This window comes from Fopius arisanus, unplaced genomic scaffold (assembly GCF_000806365.1).
Source record: "Fopius arisanus strain USDA-PBARC FA_bdor unplaced genomic scaffold, ASM80636v1 scaffold00067, whole genome shotgun sequence".
Taxonomy (NCBI): domain Eukaryota; kingdom Metazoa; phylum Arthropoda; class Insecta; order Hymenoptera; family Braconidae; genus Fopius; species Fopius arisanus.
In genome coordinates, this window is record NW_011887806.1 from 247,428 (window position 1) to 259,540 (window position 12,113).

The 12,113-nt window shown below is 43.1% G+C and overlaps 2 protein-coding genes across 2 annotated transcripts; both read left to right on the top strand.

Moving 5' to 3' along the window:
• The first annotated feature begins 8,319 nt into the window (after positions 1-8,319).
• Positions 8,320-9,978, top strand: LOC105269308 (chitinase-3-like protein 1). Its single transcript, XM_011309447.1, has 4 exons — positions 8,320-8,402; positions 8,472-9,094; positions 9,164-9,456; positions 9,533-9,978. Exons 1-4 carry the CDS (start codon positions 8,339-8,341, stop codon positions 9,912-9,914), a joined length of 1,362 nt encoding a protein of 453 aa, XP_011307749.1. The 5' UTR covers positions 8,320-8,338; the 3' UTR covers positions 9,915-9,978.
• A 308-nt stretch (positions 9,979-10,286) lies between these two features.
• LOC105269350 (acidic mammalian chitinase-like) lies at positions 10,287-11,790 on the top strand. Its single transcript, XM_011309502.1, has 5 exons — positions 10,287-10,368; positions 10,461-10,524; positions 10,594-11,216; positions 11,282-11,574; positions 11,646-11,790. The coding sequence occupies exons 2-5, from the start codon at positions 10,461-10,463 to the stop codon at positions 11,788-11,790; spliced, it is 1,125 nt and encodes a 374-aa protein (XP_011307804.1). The 5' UTR covers positions 10,287-10,368.
• Positions 11,791-12,113: the final 323 nt, after the last annotated feature.

The window sequence follows — 12,113 nt, forward strand, 5'->3', positions numbered from 1 at the left end:
AAATACGTGTGTCGCCGCGCGCCTGCGGCTCTCTGTCTCGTGTGTCGGTGATCGTTATATCTCCATCTGACCGTCGGCCCCCGGGAGTGGGCGGTGGGGTGTTTAGGGTGAGGAGGGGGTGGTGGTGGGGGGCGATAAGGGGGCAGTATTCAGGGGGAATAGAAGGTGGCAGTGGTCGTCCGGTATAACACATTCAAAGTTGAACGCGAACGGACTGCGGAGACAGGGACGAGGGGTTGAGAGCGAGGAGGGCTTTCTCGTGTTTCATTTCCTGAGCTCCTATATAACTTTGTGCTCAACTCGACACCAGATTAATAACAGCCCCCACCCCCTTTATTTCCAGCACCTCCTTGGGTTTCTATATTCAACTTCAACCGACAACACAACCACTCACGAGAAGTGAAACTTTATGCAAGGATTCTTTTGCGTACGTACCATTCGCATTTTTAGTGATCGATTTTATGGAAAAATGACAGATTCACCTGGGGAAAATCATGGGGTGAATTGATTGATGGGGCGGGGTGATTCTGTGATGAGATGACACGAGTGGAAAAGAATGGCGGCCAGTCTGACGTGTATTTCTATCCGGATTGGTTTTAAAATTAATGATGTTTCTTGGTTTCCGCTGCTAATGGAGTCTGGGTGGAGCCAAACGCTAACCAATCGACGGGGATATAAGCGCTGGTTCAACGAACGTCAATTCCCGATTTTACGGGATAATATGGATGTTGAAAAATATCTGTCAAACGCATCTGCGAACTCGTGTCCGGCCGATCTCTGGTCATGGGGATCGTTTACTGAATTTACAACTACTTACGTTTTTTATTGTTCTTTTGATGATATCCGATCCAAGAATTATTTATTTCAATCAAAGAAATTGTTTAATTTCAAAAATCACATACAATAATTCATTTTAATAATTAATTCAACAGAATTAAATGTTTAATCAATTTAAATAATGGACTCCCCGAATTAAAAAAAAATTGTAATCAGAATATTTTTTCCAAATTTGCAAAATTCAAATTTTTGAAAAATCCTTCAAAACCTTTTCCAAAAATAAAATTGTTTTGAAAATTTGGAAAAAATATTCCAATTGCAATGTTTTTTAACCCGGGTCTTCCGATTGTCAATGTTGTAATATTTGCAATTAAGAAATCATACAAATGATTTCTGAATAAAGTAGTAAAATAAAAATAGAGAAAAATTGTTGGAAAATGATAATCTAGCGTGAATTAATAATCCCCGAGCGAAATATCCGCGCAATTGTTCCCTGACATTGTTCCTCCCGGAATGAGGTACATGCAACCAGAGGGTATACATGAAAAAAAAAATAATCCCTCGCCCGATACTCAGTGGTTACACGAGACTGCGTGGGCGTAGGGCACGTTGGCGTATGGTCCAACGGGGATTGAGACGTCAGACACCCGCGGAGTCTGATGAATGCTCTTCATTCACTCGAACGAGAAGATCTCGTCTCATGACGAGGCCAACGGTTTCCAAATTCACAGTCCCAAAGCGTCAATCCAAGGGCCCAAAGTTATCACCCAAAATCTGATGAAACAACATCCTGTTGATCGCGCGGGGAATTTATCAAAATGGAAAATCACTACCCGAGTAAAAAAAATATTTAATATTTTTATTTTTATGGAATATTTTTTCCAAATTTAAAAAAAATTCTGGAAAATTTTTCTGATTTTTTTTTTTAAACAAAAATTCGGGGAACAAAGCAATTGTATTTTTGGGAAATGTTTTAAAATTTTTTCTTAAATTCGTTTCGAAAATTATTTTTTATAATTTTTGCGAATATAATTTTCTTCTTTAATTATAATATTCTCAAAAAATACGCCATTTAAAAAATAAAAAAAACTTTCCTATTCAAATTTTTCAAAATTTTTTCAAAACCTTTCCCAAAAATAAAATTGTTGTATTCTCAAAAATTTTCCAGAAATTTTTGAAAAAAATGAAAAAATTATTCCGATTAAAATTTTTTTTTTACCCGGGTACATCTCCAGTTGTAAAAAAAAAAATAGAATGGAGTGTCTCTGAAAATTGAATCCACTTTCCCGTATCACTTGTGACACAAATCCTCAACAACTTCGTGATGTCCATCGGCATCGATCACTCGGCTTTGACGTCCAACAAATAGCCGCCGGGTACCCGCGCATTTGTCATTGAGAGCCTCTGGTAATCTGTAGATTCTTTCATTTCCCAAATAATTCTCCAACCCTCATTAATAATGCCCCTTGAAACCCAGAATGAAGGTGAGAATCGGCCGAGATTGTGCGCAGGTAACAGAGTCCTCACCAGTACCTAGTCACATCCACCAGGGAAGACCAACGAAAAAGTCCTTGAGAATAATTCGATATTCCACAGTGACTCCCCAGAAAATGGACAATCGATTCCAATCTTTAACCCGTAACCCTGCGAAGAAGCGAGTCTAGATTGAAATGTCGGAGTGGGATGGATAGCCTCTCGTCAGAGAGTGAAAAAAGAATAGATCAATACCACCGAATGCTTTGAATCCGGTTACCGATAATCAGATGTTCCACTGACATTTCCCGCCTCCGCAATTGCACCAGGCGATGACAAAATCACGATCGCCGGATTTCGCCGATTAATCTAAAAGTCAAATATCGACCAGAACGAGAATTCGATGGTCGAAGCATCATGAACAATTCCCAGGACCTCACAGGTCGCCAAATGGCAATTGAAACGTCGTGATGCCGACGAATCGGTTGAACGAGAATGAATGGGCTACCGATTCGCCATTTTGGAATTGCCAGTGTCTCTTCCAGGGCCGTGAGTTTGAGGGATCGTAGGCGGTGATGGAGGCCTCACGCGGCGAAAGGAATGAGACGGAGATGGAGAGGACAGACAGGTTTTTACGAAAGAGGGATGCCCCTTATTGACCGATTCCCGGCACACAAAATGCACTTGGCCCCCACCTCACCAGGGCACGGTGTACACCCTTTATTCCACCGCCTCTGGAGTCCAAGAAGGCACACCCGCTGCTTCATTTATCACTGAGGAGAGCTCATTAGAGCCGAATATCCTCCACCGGTCGACGGGCATTCATTATTTCCTGGCGAATCCACCGATTTCACTCGTCAATTCCATAATTATTACCGATTAACGCCATAATATCCGTGAAATCCGGTAAAACAATTGGGACAATTGACGGAATAATTGAGTGATTTCGAATGATCACCAGATCTTTCAACTGATGTCGTGTTACACCTACCGATCATACCGATTTGTCGAAAAATCGAGACAGAACAAGTGCTTCTTTTTGAATTAAAATATTTCCGGCAGCAGGGGAGAATCTGCTCACGTAATTTTCCCATCAGCCATCAGATGCTGACCCGGTCCTTTTTTTTTTGTTCTTCAGACAAAAATCCTGAGAGCGGTGGGCATTAGCAGTTTTTACTTTCCTTCTGTACTTCCCTGAGCAAGTCCTAATGACACCCGGACGACCCACGGGGATCGTCCATCCGCGGCTTCTTTTCTCCTGTTTCCCCAACTTCCTCCTTTCTTACTCCTTCCTCATGGAATACTTTGCTCGCCGAGTGATCAGTCGTGCGAGCAAAAAAGACTCGACAGCAAACATATATAAGAGTACGATGTATAATGCATGTCGATTAATTCTCGAGTTTCGTCAGAAGCACTTGCCTGCAGTCACTCGGGCGCTATTGACTCGTTAACCGGTGGAAAAAATACCGAATGATTTTCCGGTGTCTGCCTTTGAGTCTGATAACTCAGAATCTATCAAGAAGAGATTCGTCTGCACCAACGGAAAGTGCATTAGACTATCTTATCGGCGTGAGGTACTTTGATTTATTCTGGCTTTCCGTGGGATATATTGTAGATCATTAAGGTCGGGTTAGACTCACCAGAAAAATGACGCGTTTCAACACTTGTCGATGGCTTTTGACGGGTCGATCGTGAGTTATCAATTTTTGAAGGAAGACCAACTGATCATTTCACTGATTTCAATTCACGTGTTTCGTCATCAGAATAACTGAAACAATTAATGAATATCTCATGCATGTAATTAATTAATACTAATTGTTATCAGGTTTGAAGACATTGCTCTTGTGAGATTCAGGTGCTGATGATATTTCTTCTACAATTTTTTTTTGTTTCGGATTACTCGGACAGGTCCATAATTTTATCTCGAAAATTTTCTTCCTTACTGAAGCCGAAAATATCTTGCGATTCTCTCCTGAAAGAGATGTCCTTCAAGAACGCCAAGGTAGTGAGGAACGTTGGAGAACAATCGAGTGGCATTTGTCGGAGCGCAAGGGGAAAACACTGGGATCTCCATCAATGTCTCCAAGTTTCTTTCACTCCAGCTTCTCCAGTTGTGTTCGTTTACTCGCGCGGTAGAGACTCCATCGGTTTTTCGGTTTTTGCCATGAGGGAAATTCCCTCCAGTGTCACTTTGTAAAAGGGGTAGAAGGACGAAAGGGAAAAGTTGATAAAAAGTAAGGACAGGGGAAGTTGTGCACTCACCAAGACACAGAGTGAGAAATGCCGGTACCTTTATTTTATCCCAGTCCTTCTCTTGCGCAAGCGATTTTTCCATCATCCTGGGGGTGATATTTCACCAGCAATCTAAGAGTCGCAAATGGAGTTCACAATGAGCCTCAAATGGCGCGGCAGTTCCCGATTCTCGCTGACGTTTTTTCCTTTGAGAGCTTTTCTTTTTTCATATTGTTTTTATTTTTCCAAGCGATGGCAGGTGAATTGACTTTTCTTGTAACGCGGGATGTCGTGAGTGCTGCATGTGCAGAAAAATCTCTGAAAAATTCACGCTTATTTATATACTGCATACTTAAACTAAAATTATTATTATTAATTTGTACAGAAAAAATAATTCATTTTGATGAATTAAATTTGTATTAGTTATATTTAAATTCCCCTGGATCAGAACACAGATTCGGTGATGAGATTATAATCACCTCTGCAACCCCTTCTCAGAGATGTTGCCCTTGCCACCTGAAATTTCACCCCTCCACCCTTAAGCCAAAGCTAATTTCCCCGTAGCATGATCCGGCGGCGGGTAAATGAGCATTTCAATTAACCCGACAATCAGTGAACTCATTACTCTTCCCTCAAAAAGATGAGTAAAATAAACCAGAATCTCTTAACTCACCCCCAAAATTCACAACAAATAAATAAATTTTTCGAAACGTCTCGATATGCAATTCCCATATTCGCATTTGCGGTGAGAAATTTAACCATCGTATCGCGCAATGAATCTCGCTGATGATTAAATTGGTAAATAAATTTTGAGTGAAATTAAAGCGAAGGGATTTTGGTAAAAACAAGTAAATTCGACTGTCAAAGTCATGTACAGAGAAGATGGAGTACTCATACGTGTGCAATACAAAAGGGCGTCGCACACATGCAGGAGGTGATGGGGATGTGGGAGGGGAGGGGTTGAAAATGGATTTGGATGTGGAACAAGGGGGATAGGAGAATTGGGAGGGTGAGAGGGGGAGGCACTGATAAATACCTTGCCATTTCTCTCTGTGCTCCCTGGCGAGAGCACAAACACACAGGGCGGCTCCTCGCTTCCAACCCGAGACCGAGTAGCTATGTAAGCCTTCTCTACCTCCTTTCCATCCTCTCTCTCTTTGTTCTTCTCTATCTCATTTCCGTCACTATTCTACGAGTTCCGAGCTTTCATGGTGGAGTCGGGGAATCAATGCTTCTACTTCTGCCCAGAAATTCATGGAAAATTAGATCAAATATATATCGGGATATTCCAGATTTTTTTACGGTGAATTCGGGAAATTCAAAATATTTTTTAATGCATTTTTAGTCACAGAGAAAATTGAAGAGAAAATTTAATAATTAGAAATTTTGAAAAATATCTACTTTTTGTTTTGATTAGGGAATTTCCGCTGTTTATTCGATTTTTTTAAATGACAAATTAATTATTACAATTTCTCGAATTTTCTTGGAATTTTGAGAATTTTTTATAAAGAAAATGGCGAATTAATTACAAGAAAATATATTATGTGCAGCGACGAAAGAAATTTTCCTTCAAATGACCCCCCACTACGAAATTATAGACCTATCAACACAAAAGAAACTTCTCCCAATATTTTCTCTTTAGAAAATGCTGCACTCTACCGAATGACGGCAAATGGGGTGTTTGGTATTCTACAGTTGCGCCGAATTCCCGTGATTTCTATTTTAGAAAGTCAGGGTTCGTCGAGACCCTCGTCAATCGAATTCCTTTTCTCTCACCCGAGACAAACAGCCACTGGGTTATCTGACCCCTTAAAAATCCGTTATCAGTCGACGGTTATTGTTTGTTATCGGCGCTGAAATATTTACAGTCCAGTTGAACGCGAAAATCAATCTTGCTCTCCACAAATCTTTATTCCCCTCTCCCATTAAAAAACGTGGGAGTAATCGAATCGATTTTTTCTCATATTCAATTGGCAGTTAATTGATAATAATCGGGTGAAGTAATAATTCGGGAATAATATGTAAAGGAAATAAATGATGGGGCATTAGCGGGTCGCCCAGCAGCCGGTCTCATATTTTCGGTGGCGCTGGATTTGACGCGGCATTACTCCAAACTGCGTGTTACATATTACCGTTGGTGCGTGGCACTCTCTCCTGGTGTTTCTCTCCATCACTGGAGTGATATCATGAAATTCACGCTGGGTGCCACCAACAGGAGCTATCCCTCCATGTGTCCCGAATATTTGAATTCGTGAGGTATTTATTATCGCCGCGAGATTAATTAAACCGAAAGGAATCCATTGCCCCAGTAAAAATAGCACCCAAGTGTGTAAACATTCCGCAATAAATCAACAACAAAATCAGTAAATTTACGAATTACTCCAGACATGACGCAGTACTGCCCAGTGGCCTGGCGTAGTGGTGAAGGTCGTTACCTCACAATGGATAGGTTCCAGGTTCGATTCCTGATCGGGTAGAATGGTGAGATCTAACCAGCTTTAAAATTTTTCAATTTCAGAAGATTCGAATGGTGATTAAAATTCCAAACACAAATGAAGTATCGATTTTCCACGGGAACCTCCATGATGCCGACATTTTCCCTCCCACCACAGGTAATAAACATCTTTTCGCAAAGCGGAGATTCCTCTCGTGACTTGCACCATAGAAAACTAGAAGATAAAAACCACTAAAATGCCTGGGCATCCGATGCAGCAAGAAGAGTTCTCCTGGTTAACGCTGGGGCACGCATCGGTGGTGCACGAGAGGTGGCCGGTTGACAGGAACAAATGCCCAAGCGCGAGGAAGACGAGGAGCTCGCGCCCCGGTACGCCGGTTGCGGCTGTGGCCTGAGATATTGCGTGGCAGATGCGGTCGCGCGCTGATCAAAGAAACGCTCCTCACTGGGAAAAGATTAAATGGATGCTGTTGGAACACCGGGGTTACAAATAATAAGCGACGAGGCCCAAACGCGCCAGAGGTACTCTAACTCGGACTTGATACATTCCCATGTGCCGTGGACTCTTGCTTCCACTTTGCCTTTTCTCCCTCACACCTTCATCCTTGGCATCCACTCCATTCTCCATCGAGGATTCACGCTACGGTGTTATCCGTAACCTCATGTCACGTCATAACATCATTACGTTATGAGGATCAGCGGGTGGCTAGGGTATCGTGTGGTACTGCGGATGTATGCCATACCAAAATTTATTGTCTGCTCTTTTGTTCAGGAATGGCAATATCATTTTTATCATCAACCCCAGCAAAACTCCGAGATTCATTACGTAATTATCATCTACGATGCCTTTTGACGCTCCTCGGAGATGAAGTGTTGTCGCTTGATGAAGGTATCAGTGTTATCACCCAAATCTTCCCCTTTCCGTAAGTTCATCGCGTTGTCGTGACAAATATAATTCACTCATTTTGAGGTGGTTGTGCTAATGATTCTACCCGTCAAAATGCCACGTCAAGATTCATCAATTTGGGTTGACGGAAAATCCCTGACACAGTTGACAATAATCTGAAAGAAGTGGATAGATTACGCATGTGGACATCTATCAATTGTCTGTCATCGTGTCTCCCGCATTTTATTATCGGTCAGACTCGTTTATAATCGGTAACGAGTTGTTTAGTGAATACTTTAGTAATTAGCGGATACTCGCTGGTGCTATAAAAGTAGAATAGCGACGAACTGAACCTTAAGTAGTGAGTAATCGGCATCACCAGATACTACCAGTGACTCCTGTGTTCAGAATTCGAATTACAGTAGAAAAATTTTTTGACTATTTTTCAATTTTTCTCCGTGATTCATCTCCGCAAGATTAATTAAATCTAATTTAACTTCAATTTGAAATTTCAGATGCGCGCCCTGAATTTACTCGTTTTGAGTTTTTTAGCTAGTGCTTTGACAGCTGCAGCTGAAAGTGAGTGTCTTCATGTCACTGGCCTCACCTGTCCCTCACGCAATATTTATAAATTTGTTTAAAATTTAGATCGGATCGTTTGCTACTTCGGTAGTTGGGCAAACTGGCGCCCCGGAAACGGGAAATTCGTGACCGCTGATATCGACACGTCTCTCTGCACGCACTTCATCTGGACGTTCGTTACTCTTCAAGGAAATCAGGTCGTCTCATCGAATGGTGAAGGAGTCAACGGACTCCGCGAGTTTATCCAATTGCGGGAGAAGAACCCTTCAGCGAAGTTTCTTGTTGCCATTGGAGGAGCAGTGGACAGCCACGGGCCCAAATACTCCAACATGGTGTCCACCGCAAGCTCTCGAAAACAATTCATTGATTCGACAGTTGCTCTTCTGAAACAGTACAAATTCGACGGCTTTGATGTTGACTGGGAGTACCCGACACGCAATGGTGGCGTTCCAGCTGACCGGAACAACTTCGTTCTGCTCCTGAAGGAATTGAAGGAACGGTTCACCCAGGAAGGCGGTCTTCTGCTGACAGCCGCGGTGGCTGCGGGTACTTGGACGGCATCACAAGCATATGATATCCGAGCGATAAGTCAGCATCTTGACTTTGTTAATATTATGACGTACGATTTCGCCGGGTCCTGGGAGCCTAGAACTGGTCATCATGCTGGACTTCGTGGAGATCTCTCGGTGGTAAGTGATGGAGTAAACAATCAGCAAAAGTCTAGATGTTTATATCTTCTTGTGCTGCATCAACTCTAGGAATCATGCGTTAAATACTGGTTGGACCAAGGCTGTCCCAAGGAGAAGCTAGTCGTCGGTGTCCCGACATACGGAAAGACCTGGACTCTTGCTGATGCCAACAACAATGCTCCAGGTGCTCCAGCTCCTTCAGCTGGTCAAGCTGGACCTTATGTTCGGGAGGCTGGAAGCTTGGGCTACAACGAGCTCTGCGAGCAGATTCGCGAAGGCCAATGGACACTTCGTTTTGATGAGAAGGCACGAGCTCCGTATGCGATTAAGGGTAACCAGTGGCTCAGCTACGACAATGTCAAGTGAGTCATGCCTTCCAGGTTTTCAATTTGAGAATAAGCGACTCCCAAAGATCACTGTTCATTCTCTCCAATACAGATCAGTCACGGAAAAGGCTAATTACATCAAAGAGCAGCGACTCGGTGGTGCCATGATCTGGAGTATCGAGACTGATGACAAGAGTGGCGCCTGTGGCGAGAAATTTCCAATCCTCAAGGCTCTCAACGCAGTCCTTCGCGGTGGACAGCCGGTGCAGCAAAGTCCAGCTCCAACACCAACACCTAAGACTGCAGAAGCACCGAAGGACAGTCCAAGTCCAACTGCCGGACAATGCACCAAAGCGGGAAATATCGCTGATCCTTCGTCCTGTGGGTACATCACCTGCGTGGATAATGGCGCTGGAGGTTTCACTCGTTATCAAAGGCAATGCGCCCCAGGACTCTGCTACAAGGCTTCTGCTGATTATTGTGATCGTCCATGAGAACATTTGATTGTTGTCGACTTAAAATATTATTTGTATTCAAGAAAATAAAGTAATCCGCGAAATGTCGCACTCTTAACGATCTAATCAGACTCATTATTATTCTTTTCCTTTGTTTCTCGATTTCATTAGCTTGGAATAAAATATGCGTAATTGAGTGTTAAATGCTGATCTCAGTGTGATTTACATTAATCGTTTTGTCTTTGTTGATACAGTTGACCGAAACCTGAATGGGATAGATAAAAGAAGCATTCGAGCATGAATGAATTGTCTTTCGTCATGTCTCGCACAAAACGTCATTCATTATCGCCAACACGTGTTCAAGTGGATATTTTTACTAATTAACAATAATACTTGCCGGTGATATAAAACCAGATTGATCTGTAACTGAACAGTCAATCCCCGTTATCACAAGAAGTTGCAACAGACGCCGATCATCGCAATCCAAATTACGGTAGATATAAAAAATATTGGAGAATTATTCTGTTTTGTTTTTGATCGAGTATATAAGCCGAAGTGATTTAATCGTCGTCCTCTTAATTTTAGATGCGCGGCCTGAATTTATTTGTGGTTAGTTTTTTAGCTAGCGTTCTAACAGCTGCCGGTCAAAGTAAGTCTTCAAATGAATTCCTGATCGCTCTGTTGAATACTTCATACATCAATCTTTTCGAAATTTCAGATAGAATCGTTTGCTACTTTGGCAGCTGGGCGAATTGGCGCCCGGGAAACGGTAGATTTGTAACATCTGATATAGACACGTCTCTCTGTACGCACGTCATCTGGTCCTTCGCCACCCTCCAAGGAAATCAGATCGTCGCACCGAATGCTGACGGAGTCAATGGACTCCGCGAATTCACTCAACTACGAAGGAGAAACCCAGGAATTAGACTACTCATTGCCATTGGAGGAGCAACAGACAGCCAAGGACCCAAGTACTCCAGAATGGTGTCTTCTCCTGGCTCCCGAGGACAGTTCATCAACAGCGTCATTGCTCTCTTGAGACGCTACAGATTCGACGGCTTCGATCTCGACTGGGAATACCCTACCCTCAACGGCGGTGCACCTTCTGACCGCCACAACTTCGTCCTCCTCCTGAGAGAAATGAAAGAACGGTTCAACCGAGAAGGCGGATTTCTCCTTACCGCAGCTGTTGGTGCTGGCGCGTGGACTGCATCACAAGCCTACGATATCCGAGCGATAAGTCAGCATTTGGACTTCATCAATCTCATGACGTACGACTTCCGCGGATCCTGGGAACGTAGAGCAGGACATCATGCCGCACTTCGTGGAGATCTCTCAGTGGTTAGTGATGTTGGAAATAATAGATTGAGACGTTCTATATTTCGTTTATGCTATATCAATTTCAGGAATCTAGTGTCAGATACTGGCTGGACCGCGGATGTCCCAGGGAAAAGCTAGTCGTTGGAGTCCCGACTTACGGAAGGACTTGGACTTTAGCAAATCCGAATAACAATGCTCCAGGGGCTCCAGCCTCTTCAGCAGGTCAGCCTGGGCCTTACATGCGGGAGGCTGGTAGCCTAGGGTACAACGAACTCTGCGAGCAGATTCGCAGGGGCCAGTGGAATCTTCGTTTCGATGGGGGGGCCCGAGCCCCCTACGCGTTTAGAGGGAACCAGTGGGTCAGTTATGATAGTGTCGGGTGAGTCATGCCTTCCAGATTCATTTTGGAAACAAATCATCATTTGAATATCGCCATTCTCTCCGATACAGGTCAGTCACAGAGAAGGCCCATTTCATCAGACAACAGCGGCTCGGTGGAGCAATGATTTGGAGTATCGAAACCGATGACAAGAACGGCGCTTGCGGTCCCAGATTCCCGATTCTCAGGGCTCTCAACGCAGTCCTTAGAAGATGAATTGCAAAAAAAATTCCGCGCGAAGCGAATTTGATTGAAGACAATAAAATAATTAGCGAAATATCACATCCTTGAGCGTCTAATCGAGTGATTAATTATTAATCTCCAACATCTGACGATCCTCACCTTGATTTATCATTTATTTTCGACCCGGTTGATGATGAAGGTGCAAGCGATTTCAATCTGAGAGCCCCGATTGTTTCCCTCGTCTCCCAGAGCGACGATTTATCAAAAACCGTTGTGAATAATTACAAATAAAACTACTCACCCCCTTCACGCATCAATTCTCGTCAGAAATTGAATACATCTGAAACTCCAAGAAT

Coding starts and splice junctions, on each gene's coding strand:
- LOC105269308 (XM_011309447.1), top strand. CDS start 8,339: ATGCGCGCCCTGAATTTACTCGTTTTGAGTTTTTTAGCTAGTGCTTTG. Junction 8,403..8,471: donor TTTGACAGCTGCAGCTGAAA/GTGAGTGTCTTC, acceptor TTTAAAATTTAG/ATCGGATCGTTTGCTACTTC. Junction 9,457..9,532: donor CTCAGCTACGACAATGTCAA/GTGAGTCATGCC, acceptor TCTCCAATACAG/ATCAGTCACGGAAAAGGCTA.
- LOC105269350 (XM_011309502.1), top strand. CDS start 10,461: ATGCGCGGCCTGAATTTATTTGTGGTTAGTTTTTTAGCTAGCGTTCTA. Junction 10,525..10,593: donor TCTAACAGCTGCCGGTCAAA/GTAAGTCTTCAA, acceptor TCGAAATTTCAG/ATAGAATCGTTTGCTACTTT. Junction 11,217..11,281: donor TTCGTGGAGATCTCTCAGTG/GTTAGTGATGTT, acceptor TATCAATTTCAG/GAATCTAGTGTCAGATACTG.